General features: G+C 44.7%; 2 protein-coding genes across 5 annotated transcripts in view; one reads left to right on the forward strand and one right to left on the reverse strand.

The window, feature by feature from the left end:
- PFKP (phosphofructokinase, platelet) overlaps window positions 1–1054 on the forward strand; it is a 69465-nt gene extending 68411 nt beyond the window's left edge. For all 4 annotated transcript variants that reach the window (XR_013537744.1, XM_073002919.2, XM_073002920.2 and 1 more), the window contains one exon: window positions 470–1054. Coding sequence is in view for 3 of the 4 variants with exons in the window: in XM_073002919.2 (XP_072859020.1) it covers window positions 470–608 (139 nt within the window). In the remaining variant the exon portion in view is untranslated. The remainder of the gene's footprint in view (window positions 1–469) is intronic.
- Window positions 1055–2208: 1154 nt separating this feature from the next.
- PITRM1 (pitrilysin metallopeptidase 1) overlaps window positions 2209–19454 on the reverse strand; it is a 29785-nt gene continuing 12539 nt past the window's right edge. Inside the window, exons 11-27 of the mRNA XM_073002921.2 lie at window positions 18730–18843; window positions 17344–17440; window positions 16936–17070; window positions 16609–16747; window positions 15458–15574; window positions 13600–13732; window positions 12486–12606; window positions 11570–11646; window positions 11216–11381; window positions 9421–9521; window positions 9045–9165; window positions 8171–8242; window positions 7327–7439; window positions 6214–6339; window positions 4750–4895; window positions 3544–3646; window positions 2209–2897 (exon numbers count right to left, since the gene is read on the reverse strand). Of these exons, the coding sequence (XP_072859022.2) occupies window positions 2804–2897; window positions 3544–3646; window positions 4750–4895; window positions 6214–6339; window positions 7327–7439; window positions 8171–8242; window positions 9045–9165; window positions 9421–9521; window positions 11216–11381; window positions 11570–11646; window positions 12486–12606; window positions 13600–13732; window positions 15458–15574; window positions 16609–16747; window positions 16936–17070; window positions 17344–17440; window positions 18730–18843 (1975 nt within the window). The 3' untranslated portion in view covers window positions 2209–2803. The remainder of the gene's footprint in view (window positions 2898–3543; window positions 3647–4749; window positions 4896–6213; window positions 6340–7326; window positions 7440–8170; window positions 8243–9044; window positions 9166–9420; window positions 9522–11215; window positions 11382–11569; window positions 11647–12485; window positions 12607–13599; window positions 13733–15457; window positions 15575–16608; window positions 16748–16935; window positions 17071–17343; window positions 17441–18729; window positions 18844–19454) is intronic.

Here is a 19454-nt window from a genome sequence, read left to right on the forward strand (position 1 = left end):
ATGGAATTTAGATCCCAGGGATGCCCTCTATCATGAGGCTTAAAGGAAGGGATAGAGCGGAATGCGTGACTTGTACATAGCATGCGTAACTTTTCTGGTTGGTGCTGCCCTGAAGTCTTGCGTGGCAGTGCCTAGACATACTTCTGCCTGAGCAGTGGCTGATCTTGCGATAACGGCAGACGATATTCAAGCGCAAAAAGGCCAACATTTGTATTTCCGCAGAAGGAAGCATTGCATTCTCTTACGATACTGTTCAGACAGCCAAAGGATGTGCATTGGTTGACAGCATACTGCCGTACAGAACTGTCTGTATAAACCAGATGATCTTTTCTTTCCCCATTTGAACTGCCCCATGTAAATGGTTCATACCCAATGCTTGTTTCAAGTAGCTATAACTGCAGTTCTTGACATGATGCATAACCCTATCGTAAGCTTAGATGTTTTTCTCTCCTCCTTTCTTGGTCAACAGGCACCGAATTCCCAAGGAGCAGTGGTGGCTGAAGCTACGTCCCCTGATGAAAATTCTGGCCAAATACAAGACGAGCTACGATGTTTCAGATTCAGGCCAGTTAGAGCATGTGCACAGACCAGACCCCATACAAGCCTGAAGCCATGTTCCCAAGACCTCGTACTGTTAAAAGTTGTCATAGCTCTCTATTGTGTGTCTACAAGGCTTTAGAATATTTGTTACGGCTTCTTCTTTTTTGTAACATCTAAGTTATTGTACCAGCACTTTATGTGGAACAACAAAGCAGCCATTGCCGAAGTTCTCTACCTGGTATTTGTCTTAGGCCTGTTCAGAATACACCAAACACACACACAGAAACCACCCCAGCGCCTACTTAACAGAGAATATCCAAATTACCAATGTGTTCCTTAACAGTAACCTGTCCAAAACTGGTTCTATGCACTCCGTGTGATGGTATTCATCTCCTGCACTTTTACCAGATAGTGTTTGCACTCAAAAGCATATTTCAAAGGCTTAGTTTTGTGTCATACTGAAAGAAAACTTCTGTATGCTCCTGCTGGAATAAAATACGGTATTACAGATAAAGTCTGGAGTTCTTTGTTCAGTCCTAAGCCTGGAACAACCTCATCTCTATCCAGTGGCCAGAAGAGAGTCCAGGATCTCACTCTAGCTTAAAATGCACGGTGAGGCTTGTTTGAAGTCAAACCCCACTGATGATGACCGGGTGATAGTCTTGGCAGGCAAGGCAGTCCTCCTCATCATGCAATACAGCCATTGCCACTTTGAAAACACCAGCCCTCCAGTTAACTGCACAAGGAACCCACTGCCCAGTTAGATGCAGCTGTAAAAACCTTGCCTTGGAGTCCAAGCAGTTGGCAGGGACATGACAAAACCTATTCTGAAAACTAGTATTTTCTCCCACGTTGGAAATCCTTGAGGACGATTTAATACTTCAGCCATATGCTAGGTAACTAGTAGGCCTGGGAATGCAAACCGGGTACTATGAATGCCATCCTGTGCTGCAGATACAGTGGTGCTTCACATAGCGATGTTAATTCGTTCCGCAAAAATCGCTGCAGAACAAAAACGTCGCTATGTGATATTAAAAAGCCCATAGAAACACACTGAAACCCCTTCAATGCGTTCCTATGGGCTTAAAACTCACCGTTCAGCGAAGATCCTCCATAGTGCGGCCATTTACGCTGCCTGGTAAGCGAGGCATCCGTCCCTAAACACAGCGGGTGGCCATTTTGTTTACCCGGCGGCCATTCTGAAACCGCTGATCAGCTGGCCGAAAATGGGGGCTTTGTGATGATCGCTTTCCTGCGATCATCACAAAGCGAAATTCCCCCATAGGGAATTGCGTCGCAAAGCAATTTTGTCGTAAAACGAAGCGATCGCTATGCGAGGCACCACTGTACAATGAAATGACAACAATAAATCCTGCAGATGTATATCTAGCGCCGAAACAGAGGAAAAGATGACACAGTTGGATCCTCCCGGACATGCCCCTCCATCAAGTAGAAAAACATGTTCCAAGTAGGCCTAGGTTGTCTTCTGACTTTAAGGAACGTTAAGTTCATGAGATGAAATGTACAAAAGCCCCAAGCTAGTTCAGAAAGAGACAAAGACGGGCAATGTAAACACACGTCACAGCCAGCTTACATGTTTGCAGTTACACATGGCGGATTCTTGTCCAAATATTTAAGTTGTAGTACAGAAGGTCAAAGTTGCTTGCATTACCATTCAAAACATTTTATTAACACCATGATTTAAGATAACTCACTTGACAGCTTAATTTTGTGCTTCTCCAAAACATTTGGATACTATTACGGTGTTGGGCATGATCTAGCTAAAACTGTGTCCAGGTAGAACAAGCGTCTCTGGTTAGAACAAGGGCTTCCGTGGCTACTCCTGACTTGAGCTAGACTAGAGCTGTCATGTAGACCTTAAGTTTGGAAAAAATAACAAATCCTCCTTTTTCCATGGGCAATAGCAGAGTCATGGAAACAGCTGCATCTCATGGAGTCAATGAGGTCTCAGTTACACAACCCATACCTTGATCATTAGCCCCTTCAGCTGAATTTTACACTGCGGTACTGGCCGTGGAGAAGAACAGTCGGGTTCAGGTCTAAGAGTTTCTCATGAAAGACCCAGGATGGACTCTTCCATAAAACCATGATGGCAGGTTCGAAGTTCCCTGAAAATGGCACCGTGCTGACAGCTCCTTGCCCTGATAGCACCTGGGCACGGAGGGAGGTTTCAGAGTTTCAACTTTGGTTGGTCGCCCCATGAATGGGTTTGATGTTGCTGAAGTCAACCCAACAGCAGACGTTACTGAATAACCCACGAAGGGTCTTTGACAGTGTCCGGGTTTTCTGGTCCAAGGATGGTCAGTCCTTTTGTGCTCTTCCCAGCAGCCAGGTACCTGAAAAGCAACAAACCCAACGACTTAGTAGGCCATCCATCAGGGTTGGGGGAACCTTTTGCAGGTGGAGGGCCACCTCCATTCTATTACACAGACACATAAACAGTGACTAAATGCTCCAGTTGCTTCTAATACAAAGACACGCTAATCGAGTTACCAGGCTGTTTTGGCTTGTTGGCAAGAGGAAAGGCTAAGGCAATGTTTAATGCAGGAATACAATGAGCAACCTCCTCTGTGACAGGTTATTATGGGTTTCCTCCTGTACCCCAGGCAATAAATACAACAGACCTGCTGAAATCAAAGGAACCTGGGTTAGACCTGATTAACAAGTCCTGTTGATTTCAATGGGTTTTACTTTGTAAACTCTTAAATTTACATTCAAGCTAACTGGATATACAACAAGCTAACTGGATATACAACAAGATTTAAAGTTCATTGGATTCAGTAGCTCCTTGCTATATATAATTTAATACTGAAGATTAAATGCCGCCTAGAGTGGTCCTATGTGATTCAGATAGGCGGGATATAAATTAAATAAATAAATAAATAAAATAAATCATGGGATGAATACGCCTCACTTCCCTCTTGTTAGCGCTGCAATGCCTCCTGGAAACCCGGCCTTTCTCAGAAAGGGATAGGAACTCACTTGGCGGCTGCATCGATCAGGTTCTCCTTGGAGACGGCAAAGAGATGTTCCCGGTGCCTCTGTTTCACCTCGTCTGAGATCCCGTACAAAAAGTTAGTCATCCCTATGAAGGGAATTCATATGAATCTTAGGAGAAATAGCAACACATGGCAACTAACTTAAACAGATCAGTTTCATAACATGTACTTTTCTCTACAAGCATTTGTAGCTGAAAGTTACACGGCCAATTCTGAATTTTAGTTCTACCTTTTGCAATTAGCAAATTCAAATTACCTAACAGCAAAAAAGTCATCTTCTTAGGGCTGTGATTTAAGCAGATCAGCCTTATTTTCCTACTGAAATGCGACAGGGATAACTGAATGAGGTGTATAGCAAAGCTTCTGAATCCTACCTTTGTTTATTTTCAAATATCAAGATTCTCTAAAAATTTTCGGGAATCTGAGCCGCTGCAACTCACTCTGAACTGGTGCTCCACTGAAATGGATTTCAGTTTTGTCTGCAGTATCCGAGAACTTTTTCCAAAAACGGTATTGGAGCAGTATCCCATAAAACAGGTGGAAAACATGTGAGGCCCATAAAACAACCCGAGCTATTTTCGCATGTCCCATCTCCCCATCAACCCCAGGCTTCCCCCCAATTTTTTTTTGGGGGGGAGGGCAAAAACGTAGGACTGCCCCTTCTAGAAATGTCCGGGAATGACAACAGGAGAGCAAAGCTGAAGACCTTTCAGGAGAGGGGTGTTCCCCCCACACACACCTAGCAGTTATTTTCCAAAGGCTTCTGATTTTTAAAAAATTATAGAAAATAATCCTTTCTGGAAAGGCTGGCCTATAGTAGGTTCTGAGCAGCAAATCTGGCCCCCGCCCCCATTCTTGCTCTAAAGCAACCAGCTGGGTTTAAGAGCCAGAAGAATTATACTGGTGATACCCATCTTCTCTCCCTGTCCTACATGAGCAAAAGGCTGGTAGCTTCCTTTAGAGTTCCAGCATAGGCTAAGATTGAGGAGATGCAACAAGGGCTAATCCAATTTGAAAATTTGACTCCCCGGAAATGCAGGAAATGTGCAACTAAATCCACTCGAGGCAACTGCAACCAAGCAGTAAACAAAACATTACTAAGGTGGGAAGTTAAAGAGGGTCCATTTCAAGGAAGGCTTTCTCTGTAACAGATCAGGTTCGATGTGTCCAAGGAGCAACGTCTATGTACCTTTGTCTGATGGAGCAATGGGGGCATCCACTGTGGCAAAGACTGCCAGCTTGGCTTCATCAATATCTTGCTGCGTGAAGTTACCCATCTTGGCCCATTCAGCAGCTTTCTCAAAAGTACTCAGCGTGTTCACAGAATTTGGGTCCCTAAAAATCCAAGGCAGGGAAGCATAAACTTTACAATTCACATCAACTAGGCACCGAGATTCTAATCTAAAGTATCTGCAGCTCCTGGGGATAACTGCAGCAGTAATCCAGATGTGTTTTGCAGAAACTGATTGCCCCAAGCATCCTAACCCTCACTAGCTTTGTGGCACTACCATCCTGGCCTCTACTGTCAACATGGGCAATCAATGGATGATGCACCAAAGGCAGGGGTAAGACTTCCTGGTTTCAATTTAAAGGGCAGCCAACCTCAATATTACCTTGGAGTCTCGGAGTTTTAATCTTTTGCTCATGCTCAAGACTACCGTGAAACAAAAATATTTTGGAGACTAAATTTCACCAAGGTGCATCATCTGAGTTTTTGGCTCTGTACATCCTACAGTACTTCTTGTAGAGTGACAGCAAGAGTTATGGCATCTGTATGAGCATAACTTCTTCTGAAGGTCAGAAGTCACTACAGCCATCCATGCTTTTTTGGGAAATCTCTGCAGTGAGAAAGCCGTGGCTTAATTTTTACTGCTAATACCAACTAGTGTAGACTCACTGAATCCAATGATTTGATTATCTACGTGTTACTGAGCAGGGAGTTAGACTTTATGGACTCATAGGTCCTTTCCAACTCATTTATTCTATAATTCAACAACTGCTTCAATGGGTCTTTTACTGGAACTACAGTGGTGCCTCGCTTAGCGACGTTAATCCGTGAAGGAAAAAACGTCGCTAAGGGATTTCGTCGCTAAGGGATTTTAAAAAGCCCATAGAAAGGTATTAAAACACATTTAATGTGTTCCTATGGGCTTCAAAACTGATGTTGTGTGAAGATCCTCCATAGGGGCGGCCATTTTCAGTGCCTCTAAAGCGAGGACACACAGCGGGCGGCCATTTTGTTTTTCCTGCGGCCGTTTTGAAACCGCCGATCCGCTGTTTAGAAAGGGTCGCTTTGCCATGATCGCTTCCCCGTGATCATCGCAAAGCGATTTTTACCCATAGGGACCATCACTAAGCGATCGCTCTGGTGATGGCCAAAACCCCATCGCTAAGCAATTTCATCACTCAACGGAGCGATTGCTAAGCAAGGCACCACTGTAGTGAGTGGATTTAGGCCATCGAATTGACTGCTCCTGTATCAACAACAATGAGTGACCCATCCTTTACCCTGTTATATCATACACATATTTTATGCCTGGGCCTGTTTGTATGGCACTCCATCATAGGGAAAGAATTTTCTTTTGCAAAATGACTAATGAAGATGGACAGAGGAAGAAATCACACTTCACATCCCACTCTGCTCAACTGTTACCTATAAGAAAAGAAAGCGAAGATGCCACTATGGTCAAGCTGAGCTCCGCCTCCATATGCGCCTCCCTTCTCTCTGATTTCCGTGTGCAGGAACTTTGCCGTCATTAACCGGGCAAGGATGCGGAGGCTGAAACCAGAAAGATCAACAGTGAGCTAAGGAGCTGGCCCCAAAAAGTATGACCTCCCCTGCCACCTCTTTGTGATCAAAATTAAATATGCATTAGCACATTAACTTAACCAAGAAACCCACAGGCAATGAGCTACAAGGAGATGCCATGGCTCACGCACAAGTGAAGCCTGGGTATCAATCTAGCTGTTGGGCAAAGACACACATTGTGACAATGGCCATGATTCATAAGCAGCCCAGGCTTTGCAATGAAAGGCCTCTGGAAGCGAGGCAAAATGGCGTTATCCCAGGTAGAAGATAATAGCAGCACCCCCGGCTCCCAGTTCTAAAGACGGGAATAACACTACACCGGCAGCTGAATCTTATTTCAGTGTCGATGGTGGGGCTGTGTTCTTTACCACCTCTTAGGCAGGGGTGAGGAAAAGCCAAAGAGCCAAATTTGAACCCACAGCTCTCAACGGAACCACACAAGGCCCAGACAGAGCTGAAAAGAGCAATTTTTTTAAAGGCACCAAATAAGAAGCGCCTAGTGGTTTGTTTGAGCCATGCCCCTCGGCCCAGGAGGGGAGAAATGCTGCTCTTAGATACCTTCCCCCCCCAAAGTAAACATATCTTTTTTTTTCTTTTGTTTTGTTATGGGTGAGATATTTTGAACTGGGAGGTGCAACCTGTCACAGCGGCCTGCAGGCCTCACTTCGCCTCCACCCTTCATCGGACAACTGACTAAGAGAGGCGAGACAGGCTGCAGGGCACGGATGGCTCTGTCCGCCAAGAGACGGCAAAGGCCAACTACCTCTAGGCAACTGACTCAATAGCAGCAGTGACAACACCAGGTGCCTGAGGACGTTTCCTCACTATGCCTAATGGCAGGGCCAGGTTTTTCCAAGAGAAGATCATCCCTTAGGTTCCGAACCCATTTGTCTGAAGCTCCCTTTTGTTTGACCAACTTTTTAAAGATACTTTTGGCAATACTTGCTGCTGTCCGACCTTGCATGATCTGGGGCCGTGTAGGGAACGGTTCGAACGCAGGCGCCAACATAATTTACAGGGAAGGGAAGCAGGAAGTGGGTCTTCATCTGACACGGCTGGAAAGTGGGATCCTGCGGGAAGAGTCACATCACCTTTGATTAGGTCATCATTGATAAGCCTACGGTTCTTACACTCCAACCACATCATCTCCACATCCGTTTGAGTGCACCCAAAAGAGCCTGCAATCATTCAGCTAACTTAACAGTAAACTCTGTACCAGCTAATAAGAATAAGACAAGGCTCTCCAAGATGTATCCTTTATATACAAGGTCAGCATCTCCTCCAACCTGTCAAGCCCCCCTCCAAAAAAACCTGTTTTGACTGCCATCCCCGCCATCCCAAAGGGCACCAGATTGTGGAATAGAGGCTTAAAATATCCAAGAACAGAAAAGGGCAAAACGATTCGGAGAATTAAATTCCTAGTCGTCCTTATTTATTTATTTTGAAGGCAGATAATTTAAAAGAAAAGGAGATTTGGGTAGAAGCAGGAAAGCGGTTTACAATCTAAAAGTCTGAATCCAAAACACATCCTTTTCCCCCGCCTATTGTTTTCATTTTTACAGAATCAGACAATTCTAAAGACCTTTCTGAAAAAAAATAAGAGGAAGGGAATAAAAGAGAAACATCAAGAGATTCAGAGATGCTATTAAGTTGAGAATTTTTGTGGATCCTTAATTAATTTCCACAAAATGATTCAAAGGAGCAAAATTAACTTTCATCACAGGTTAGGCCCAATTCATGCTTGTTTGTGGAACAACAGAAAAAATGACTCTATTGCCTAAATTAATTAATCCAGGCTTACCGTAATTAGTTTCCTTGGGATCTGGGAGCATGTCAGTGCCTCAGGGCCAGCTGATTTGGGGTCTAATGGCTTCTACAAATATAAGACTTTGTTAAAATGCTAAAAATCCAGTTGGTTTCACTGGGTAACTAGTATGGCTTCCCCCACCGCATTTCCACCCCATACCCCAAATATTTTCTCAATAAATTTGTTAGGCAAGGTATCTTGAAAAGAGCTAGAACTAGCATTAATGCTGAAGATACCGCCCCCCCATTCCCCAAAGGCAGAGAAAAGAAGACATGATTACAGTATACACAATGACAGCAAACAAATCAAAAGCAGCCTGGAGAATGGGTGACCCCATCATGCAATCTCTCCCTTTCCCTGATTATAAATAGCACTCACATGGAGCTGGCTAGAGACACTCTGGAGAGGAAAAAAAGGAAAAAAATGCAGCAGGCATCTCTGCAGTTTCCTCTCTGCTGATTACAGAAATCTGCTATCTAGTGGCTGAAGATGGTACTGGAAATCACAAACAGATTCAGCTATCTTGTTTTATCTGTTGTAAATCACCTTGTAAGTCTTCTGGGAAGAAAGGCAGCAAATTAACTAACTAACCTAACTTAATTATTCAGTTTTAAAAATTAAATTCTTCAGACCTGCAAACTCTTAATCCTGTTAATGTGCACACCAAGTATCAGGTATCTGAAATGTTCAGCTATTTATACACAAACAAAAGAAGGCACTCCTTGACAAAACGAGTGCATGACTAATATTTAGACTACCAAAATCTGTCAGATATATGCCAAATATGCTGTTCATATGTGTAACACCTGAAAAACCAGACTTCCTCTAGTCAATACATTCTGTGTGTTAACCAAGTCATTTCTTTTACCTCAATCACATGTGGACGGACGGGTTTTCGTTCTTTTTTACTCCTCACAATGCTCTTTATAAATTTTTCTATTTCTTTTGCAGCAGTGGGCATCTGCTGAGGTGTAGCGTTCAATGAACACCTACAGAAAAATGAAACAGATCTAGTTACATACACAAAAAGGGGACATGTAGAAGAAGCCACCTTTTTTAAAAACAACAAAGATACCTTTCCAATCCCTTCCAAACAGACCAGCAAAAGGCACCCCAGAGGCCTCTAGATATGTACAGTTTGACTTCTACAGGTCCTACAGCCTTCCCCAGGTCCCTTCTTAGGCCAGAAAAGGTAATCTTTTCAAAAGAGGAAAATCACAGCAGATCACGGGGCAAAGCCTCACCGCATATTGTCGTTGTTTAAGAGGTACTTCTTGATTCGTGGCAATTTGCGAAGCACAGGCTTAAGATCGGACATTTCTGCAATCCGCTTCATCAGTTTCACCTGGAGAGAATTAAGGAAGGATGGGGGTTAAGAGTGAAACACACCGATCTATGAACTTCTGAAAATCAGGACCATAAGGGTCTCTCAAGGAGACAACCTGATGAAAGATGGTGGTGATGACTGGGGAAAATCTACTTGTTCCAATAGGTTTACTTTGAAACCCTGAAGAAGTGACATCGCTAGGAACAAAGGCAGCCCCAAGCAAGGTGGGGGGGGGGTGCTCCATGATAGGACAAGGGTTTTAGATATGAGCTACTAAACAGGTATGTACTGTCTTCAAGTGATGTAAGCAGTCCTAGCCTAACCCCTTCTTGTGATCTGCACCAGAGGGTTAGACTGGTCTCTCCTGAACCCAATGTGTTGCTCCCACAGTCCAAAAAGAAATGCTGCTGGAGAAGATCTGCCATAGCCAAAATTTCAATGGGAAACAGAGAGGAGGGAAGGAACAACCAGGGTTTTCTGTTGTGATGGAATTCCAAGAACCCCGAGTCTTACAAAAGGGGGAGCATCTTAGATGTGGCCAGGTACCCATCTTTCACCCCCAAGGTTCTTCCAAGGGGAACAAAAACACCACAACAATTTGGGAAACATTAACCAAAGGACATCGAAACAGAATAAAACTAAAAATAACCAGCAGACCATTTCTGGTTTCAAAAAAGCTTGTTTGTTTGTTGTTTGATGTTTAAACACTGCAGGCAGAGGGCTCAGACGTCTTTAAAAGCTGGCTCATTTGTTCCTGGAAATCAAGTTGACCTTTTCTGCTGGGGCAACAGTTTGTATGTGTCCCCCCCCCTCCCCGGCGGGGAAAAAGAAACGAAGTTTTCTGGGGCTGTATTTTGTCCACCCCTCTCTTACAAGAACCTTGGAAGGTAGAGCAGAATCATTCCAACACTGTAGAACTAAGCCTAAGGAGGCCCTCTGGGAAGTTCTCAGGAGAAATCACATAGAAGCTGGAAATAACCTAATTTGTTGCTTTGTTTCTTAATCACTAGTAATACCACATCAGGAAAGGAAAACGCTGTTCTGCCTGATAAAGCCAATATTGAACTCTCTCCCACCCCATTTTTCGATAGACCCTCCCCAGATCCTGCAACAAGCAGGGGGTACGCAGAAATGCACCCAGTCGCATTTTCCTCCAAATGGGATCGGCAGGTGAACTCGTACGGCCTTGGCGTGTTCTACCAGCGGCTTCCTCAAATAAGCATCTCTCTGCTGCCGACATCTAAAGCCCACCGCTGCTGTAGGAAGGTAGCCTCCATCAGGGGGTTCATAACTCGTGGGAATTGGAGCATCTGATGATACTTGGGAGCTCGACATGCTGCTGCAGCTTCCAAACTGCACGGGTCAATGCAGAAAGAATCCTAATAGGGTCCCAAACGTTGCATGGCGAGCCCCCAGGCCATCATGCGTCAGAGAGAGAATGCTGGTTTAGCACTCAGCACCTCTTCAGTTCAACCCCTGGCCTCTCCAATTTATATATAGCAAAGGGATGAGAAAGAACTCTGCCTGAATTCCAGGAGAACTGTTCCCAGTCTGACTAGAGCTAAGCAGATAAAGAGCCTAACCTACAAAAAAAGGACAGCATCCATGTTTCTACTCTGGAGTTTTGGCCAGTATCTTTTCTTGGACTACAACTCCCAGAATCCCCCAGCCGCCCCAGCAATAAGCTCTGAATTCTATCCCCTTCTTTTTACCTGCTCCATGCCATTAAACATCTCCTTCAACTCTCCCGCAGGTGTCAAGGTCCGGCTTGCTCTAATCGAAGCGTACGTGTGTCCGGAATCAGGAATATTGTTGGACAGTTCCTGAGCGGTCATCTTTACCAAGACTTTGAAATGTTCCTCATCTTCAAAATGGGGGCTGAGGGGGGTGGGAAGGGGGAGAGAATAAAACACCCGTTCACTTCCGCAGGCGACTTTACAAAGTTCTAATTCATGACGTGAATTTTCTATTTTTAGCACCCTCAACTTTTGTAAGTTATATTATAAAAAAAAGCCACTCGAGTTTTTATGACACAACAAAGAACTATTTCTCAAAATAGAACGTACTTGTTGAATATTTCCGTCCACAGATTCATCATGTCAGGCAAATTTTTGTCCAGGCACAGAGAGGTGAAGAGAACACCCTGAAGGAGAAAAAAAACAGGAAAGATCAGGTCACTGGGCAAAGCAGTAAGAAAATACTCCAAGGAATTACTTCTATTAAGACACATTACACTAATCCATGCAACCAAGAAATAAGAAGAAGAGCAAGACTCGGAAACGTAGCAATGAAGGAACTGGAAAAGCGCATCAACTGTAAGGATGTGTCGCTGGAGACCAAGGCCAAGATAATCTACACTCTCGTGTGAAATCTGGATAGCTAAGAATGCTGACAGGGAAAAAAATGATTCTTGAAATGTGGTGCTGGAGGAGCACTTTTGAGATACCCTGGACTGCCAGAAAGACAAACCAGTGGGTCCTGGATGAAATCAAGTCTGAACTGTCTTTGGAGGCAAAACTGCTGAAACCGAGACTGTTCAACATTCGGCACATCATGAGATTCCAGGTGTCTCTGGAAAAGACAATAATGCTGGCAAATGTGGAAGGCAGCAGGAAAAGGTAGTGAGGAGGGATCTGCCAGGACAGGAGAGTACATCACTCATGGGGTGGGGCTGGAGGAACTGGAAATGGCCTCTCATTAGCTAATTATGCTCCATCCTCGATCAGGATGATCTGCCCTGGGAACAAAAGCAGAGGCTCATGTTGTGATCACTGCCACACACTACAGACGCTGCGGCTCTTTGAATATTGTGGGACTGCAAGTTCCGTCGCTGCTCACCAGCACCGTTAAGTATCGGCACTCGTATTGCATTTTCAAAACACTGGGTGTCTGAGTTTTCAGGAACCCCAAAATGTGTATCTGGTAACAGCCCCAATGTGAAGGGAAAACTGGGGCCAGAAAACGATCTGAAGAACAACCCACCTGCTCATATACGTCCAGATGCGAATCATCGGCCGCGATGTGAGGGCTGACAGAAAGGCCACCAGTCTTCAGGTCTATCTGTAGAGACTGTTCTCTGTAACCCAAAGCGCCACATCCCATCCTGCAAAAGAAAGGAGGGGGCGGGGAATCACAGGTAAGGACCCTCTGCAACAGCAAGGACCCAAGAAAGACCCTTGCCCTCCCCCCCCCAGAGTTTAACTTTACATGAGTCAGAAACACAGGAAACTGCCTTGTGAGGGGCCAGATCATGGGTCTATCTAGCTTAGTACAGTAAAACCCCCATATCCACAGGATCGGTGTCCACTGATTCACTTATCCACGGTCTGAAAAAATTAAGACATTTTCAAAGAATAATCCAAGAAATATATATTTCTAAAGATGAAGTTAACCAGAACTGGCCACTAGAATGAGAACATGCTACAAAAAATCTTTGATAAATATATTTCCACAGTGTCATAATAGGGATAATGTTCCCTAGAGATGGGGGTATTCGTATAAGAATACAACTACCCCCGCACAGGTGGATCTAATGAGTCCACTCACCCGCCCGCTGCTGCCGCGGCTCTGCACTCCTTTTCAATCGGTCATGCTCGATTAACCATTCCTGGCAGAAGGAGGGGAGATGAGCCTCCCTGGCAGGCTGACGAGTGGCTAGCTGACCACGAGCTCCAGAGGGATTGGAAACGAGAGCGGAGCGGCAGCAGCAGCAGTGGGCAGGTGAGTGGACGGTCTGGCCCCAGGGGGCAGGACCCTCATTATGTCCACCTGTGCAGGGATATTCATATACGAATACTATGAAAATAATATTTGCTATAATCCATGCTTTTCAACATCCACAGGGAGGCTCGGAACCAATCCCCGGCGGATATGGAGACTTTACTGGGCTGCCTTACTGTCCTGGCAGCTCTGAGTGGCAGCGACTCTCCAGGGGCTGGTTTTCCTCTTCCAACCACCCCTGAGGCTGCTCAGGACTGAACCTGGCGCCTTCATGATGACCAGTATGAAATCGACCCTGATCCCACAGACCCTCCCAGTATCCTCCCCCCGCCCCCGTGGTCTCCCGTCCAACAGCTACAAGACAAAACGTTCTTACTTAGTGACGACATTGCAGAAAAGTGGAACGTAAGGTCGGAGCTCCTCTGGAAGGGTGTTCAGGCTGGAAACAGCTCGGAAATACACCACCCCGTTGGTGGGCTGAGCACAGTACTGGACAGGGACATCCTCCGCTATGGACAAAGGAGAAGAAGTCGTCATTACCAACTGACTGTATGTCCAAAGCAAAGAGGAGCCACATTTCAGAAACAGACTTGAATCATGTTGGACGAACCCAGTTTCGTAGAAGCCAAGCCAAAAATCCTTTGGGTTTTAATTTGTGACATACATACTGTACAAATGCCATAACTAAAGCCCAATACTGGTAAGTAATCACTTTTAGGAGGCTGCAAGTAGAGTGGACGTGGTGGCGCTGCGGGTTAAACTGCAGAAGCCTCTGGGCTGCAAGGGTCCCACCCCCTGGGGCCAGACCGTCGTAAGATCGACACCACGCGACGGAGTGAGCTCCCGTCGCTTGTCCAAGCTCCTGCCAACCAGCAGTTTGAAAGCATGTAAAAATATGACTAGATAAATAGGTACCACCACGGTGGGAAGGTAATGACGTTCCGTGTCTACTCGCGCTAGTGACAAGTGACCACGGAAACTGTCTTCAGACAAACGCTGGCTCTATGGCTTGGAAATGGGGATGAGCGCCACGCCTGAGAGTGGACACGACTAGACTAAATGTCAAGGGGAACCTTTACCTTTACCTAACTAGAGTGCAACATAATTACAGTGGTGCCTCACTTAACAGAGCATTACCTTGAGAAGTTATATTTAAAGGACATTTTATGGCAGCTTTCACAATCCTTTTGTCAAGAATGTTTCATGTTTTACTTGACTTTCTTATCAATCCAAAGTATTTTTCCCCAGAAACAAATGTAAGAAATAACAATGAAGAATATGACATGTAATGCAACAATTTCTTTTCTGTCACACTGAAACAAGTAATGGCAATGGTTACTTTTCAAATACAGTGGTGCCTCACTTAGCGAGGTTAATCCGTTCCGGATTAACCCTCGCTCAGCGAATCCATCGTTAAGTGAAATAAAAAAGCCCATAGGAACATATTAAAACTGATTTAATATGTTCCTATGGACTTAAAACTCACAGTTCTGCGAGTTTCCTCCATTGCGGCGGCCATTTTGGATGCCTCGTTAGCGAGGCAAAACAGCGGTCGCCATTTTTTTTTAGCGGCGGCCATTTTGGAACCGCCGATCAGCTGTTCGCTATGCTTTGATCGCGTCCGCGCGATCATCGCATAGCGAAAAAAGCCCATAGGGGCCATCGCTGAGCGAACGCTCCAGCGATGGCCTGGGACCCCTCGTTGTGCGGTTTCATCGCATAGCAAAGTGTTCGCTATGCAAGGCACCACTGTACAGTAGCAGGTGCTGTACATAAGAACATAAGAAGAGCCCTGCTGGATCAGGCCAAGGGCCCCTCTAGTCCAGCTCCCTGTATCTCACAGTAGCCCCACCAGATGCCTCTGGCAGCACACAAGACTAGATACCTGTCTCCTGATACCGTCCCCTGCAGTTGGTATTTGGAGGTCCCTTCCTTTTAAGCCTGGAGATTATACATCCCCATCATGGCTTGTAACCTGCGATGGACTTTTCCTCCAGGAATCTGTCCTAATCCCCTTTTAAAGGCATCTGGGCCATATGCCATCACCACATCCTGTGGCAGGGAGTTCCACAGAATAACACACTGGGTAAAGAAATATTTTCTTTGGTCTGTTCTTACTCTCCCAACACTCAATTTGAATGGCTGTCCTCTGGTTCTGGTATTGTGTGAGGGAAGCTGTCCCTCCGTTTCTGCTGAAAAACAAGCAAGGAAACAAATCCTTTAGCGGGTCTGACCTGGAACAGCCATCTCCAGCTCTGTCAATGCAATCCTCGGCTCAATGTCTGACACTTTCAGAGCTGGAAGGCAGGAGGTATCCGCAGGCTGGCTCTGGAGCTCCAGCAATTCCAAACCTAGCAAAAAAAGAGAGGAGAACATTACTTAGCGGTTCTGACAAAAACACCCGGCCAACATTCAAGATCAATAGCTCGAAAAAAAATATAGAGACCTTGCCCTACCTTTGTTTTTTAATGAATGCACCATTCTCCCTTGGCATTTATACCTGTAATATTTACTTGGCTTTGTTTTATTGTATTGTTTGATTTGTTTTTCATTTGTGATGGTTTGTTTTTATGCTGTCAACTGCCCAGAACAGTCGGTGCCTTGCACCACTGGGGTAGTAAGTAAGTAAGTAAATACAGTGGTGCCTCGCTTAACGATTGCCTCACTTAATGAGGAAATCGCTGCACAATTAGTTTTTGCTTTTGCGATCGCAAAACAATGGTTTAAATGGGTTTTTTTCGTTTAACGATGATCGGTTCCCTGCTTCAGGAACCGATTTTCGCTTTGCAACGATCAGCAAACAGCTGATTGTCGGGTTTCAAAATGGCCGCTGGCTAAAGAAAATGGCCCCCCGCTGTTTTCCAGGACGGAGTCCTTGCTTTACAGGGACCGAAAATGGCCGCTGTATGGAGGATCTTCGCTGGATGAGCAGGTATTCAGCCCATTGGAACGCACTGAACGGTTTTCAATGCGTTTCAATGGGTTTTTAAATTTCATTTGACGATGTTTTCGCTCTACAGCGATGTTGCTGGACGAATTAACATCGTCAAGTGAGTCACCACTGTAGATAAATACATAAATAAACAAACAATAATAAAATAAATAAGAATAATAAAAACAAACAGAGAAAAATATATATATTTTAAAGAGTTGTAAGAGCCGGTCATAGAATGCTACATGTTTTCGTTAGTAAAACCAAATATATATTCATTTACAGTACAAGTAGTGGGAAAATGAACATTAAGGAAACCGATGAGTGGGAACTTAAAAAGCAAATAATTGTACGGTTATACACTGAGTTTTTTTATATTTGTCAGTTAGAAAAACAGGCATAACCAACTGGTTTCTGGCTAGGTTTTCTTGAAAAAGAGAAAAAAAGACCAACCTTTTTCATATGTTTCCTTCTTTTCTTCCTCAGAAAGTGCCTGAACCTTCTCTTTCAATTTCACTTCTTCTATTGCTGCTTGATTATTATAGAAAGCCACATCTGGACTCATCGAGAGTGTCAATCTGTGGGGATTGTCCTTTTACCCAGAACAAGCAAAGGAAGAAAAATCAAAAAATGAAACGCCTCCTTCAAATCCTGCTCAACTATGGGTACCAATTCTCTTAACAAGTCACCTGATTAGAAAAGGATCCAGAGAAGAACCTCAGCCCCAAAACACCAGGGAAGGCAAGATTTCCCAACTTCTGCTTCCCAACACCGTCCTACCTTGAAGTACTGCTTTACTTTCTTCTGAAGAAACTTGGGATCCTCCTTAAGGCACTCTCTGAACTGGGCCACTTGCTGTGCAATCTTCAGAAGGTCAACGGGGTCTCCGTCATGGTTCCAACATGCAGCAATATTCTTCGGGGAAACAAGCAAGGGTGCAAGAAGAAGAAAGACAGGCATATTCCATGTGTAAGTTTTAAGATAAGCATGCCAAACAACTCGTATCATTTCCTGCACTAATTCTGATCTAAAACCTATATGCATGCAATGAACCTCTTTCCCTGTGGTCAAAATCCCATATTCAGAGCTTCTGTCTAGGGGATCTAAGATGTTCATGCTGGGTTGGTTGGACCTCTCATTAGGCAGACTGAGGCAGCCACGTCAAGGAACAGGGAAAACAGCACCTACCGAAGTCAAGGCGAGCCCAAAGCTTGTTGACTGATGTTTCATCCCGATCTCAGTTTTGTGGAGCAGTGCTTCAATATAGTCTTCCTCAAATCCATCCCTGGGGGGAGGGAGTGGAATTTGCTTTACAAATACAAAAAACAATGAAGCTTGCTAGATTATTCTACTAACGAACAAACCCTATAATGGCAAGGTGGGTAGAGACGATTTAAGCACATGAAAGAGTGCATGGGAACTATTCATCTATTGGAGGTGCGACAAAGAGAGATGGAGTTAAATGATCTTCACTTAAATGATACCAGGAGGACAACGCTTTATGGATTCCCGCCCCCCTTCCAAACATAAGAGAGATGCGCTGGCACCACAAGCTGCAACATGGATCTTGTAGCCCAAGGAATATTCTTTGGCGCAAGGTAGATGGATGCCCCCACTGGTGTCCATCTACCCCATTCTCTCTTTGGAGAGAATGTTGCCTTGTTCTTGAAAACTGCGTATTTCAGCTTAGTTGAATACTCAGCTCAGTACTAACATCAAAGCAAATACACACAGCACACTAGTCAAACTGATTGCATTTCGTACTCCTGGTGGACTTTCCATAGTTGGCCACTGCCTGAGCAGATTGCTGGGTAAGACAGGACTGAAAACCTGTGCCAGTTGGTTCCTGTTTATGTTGTTGTTGCAACGACAGGAAGTAACAGACAGGAAGAGACAGCTCAGAGAGCATTCTGTATTTATACTACTCTGATGGGGATATCAGTACCGGGTGGAGAATCCAACATTTTGTGAACCTATGTTTTATTCTTTCGAAAACCAATGTTCTAGCCCCCCAAGATCGCCAACATAAATCAGGAGAGAAAGAAAAACGCCCAAACAGAAGGGACAATGGATGGAAAAGATGGACCGTGCATATCTGTATCTTCTATCTCTGCATAAGAGGATGCACTATTACGAAAGCAGATTGCAACCTGCTTCATTTATACAACCTGGAAAGCAAAATGGCTTCTATGTTTAGGTTCCTGGGGTGCAGAATTTTGGAAGCACCCAGATAGCCTTGTTCATGACAAGTAGCAAAATTCCCATAACCAAGCAAATATGTGATGAAACACATATATGTATGTGTAATATATGGATGACCCCTCTACATTGGCTTATGGAGTAAGCCTCAAAACAATCCATGGATAAGCTGCATTCAGACATCATGAGGACAATAATGATCTGACTGATCTGGAAAATGTTTTTGACTACAGTTCCCAGAATCCCCCTGCCAGCAGGACTATGATCACAACGCCTGGGAGATTCTGAGGGTTGTGAAACCAAGTACAGAATTACTTTTCAGAATACCACCTAAACCCAACTGGGACCGAGAAATCGCCCAGTGCCTTCACTTACTCAATCACTTCATCAACAGTTCTTGCAATAATTTCCTTCACAGTGCCAACGTCTTCCTCAGAGATCCCTTGAAGGCCGACACTGAAGTAGGTTTCTCGCGTGGAGTTATTAAACCTGCAACGACAAACAACGATCATTTCTAGCTAGACGTCAGAGAGGTTTTCAGGTTATAGCTCACAGAATTCTAATTTTAAAAGTTCAGTCTGAAGCCCTATTGAAGCATTAACAGAACCGAGTCCCCTCAACGTGACCAAGGAGACATGTCCTGCTCCTTCCATGAGAGCGATGGTACCGTATTTTTCTGTGTATAAGACAGTACTTTTGTTTAAAATCTTTACACCAAAAATTGAGAGTTGTCTTATACACGGAAGAAAGCTGAGGAGAGAACAAAAGCAAATGGAGTGGGGAAGGGATCAAAGCGATCCTGCCATGCTTTGATCGTTGCTTTCCCCCCTCCACTTGCTAAGCCCCATGGAACTCAGCAAAAGGAGGGGAAAAGCAGCAATCAAAGAGCTGCAGGATCACTTTGACTGCTGCTTTCCCCACCACTTCATAAGCCCCACGGGGCTTAACAAAAGGAGGGGGAAAGCCTGCAGCCCTTTGATCGCTGCTTTCCCCCTTCTTTTACTAAACTCTAGGCTTAGGCAGTGGCGGGGAAAGCAACAATGAAATTTTCTAATTTGGATTTAGAAAAGTGGAGGTCCTCTTATACAGCGGGGCGTCTT

This window comes from Pogona vitticeps, chromosome 6 (genome assembly GCF_051106095.1).
Source record: "Pogona vitticeps strain Pit_001003342236 chromosome 6, PviZW2.1, whole genome shotgun sequence".
Classification (NCBI taxonomy): domain Eukaryota; kingdom Metazoa; phylum Chordata; class Lepidosauria; order Squamata; family Agamidae; genus Pogona; species Pogona vitticeps.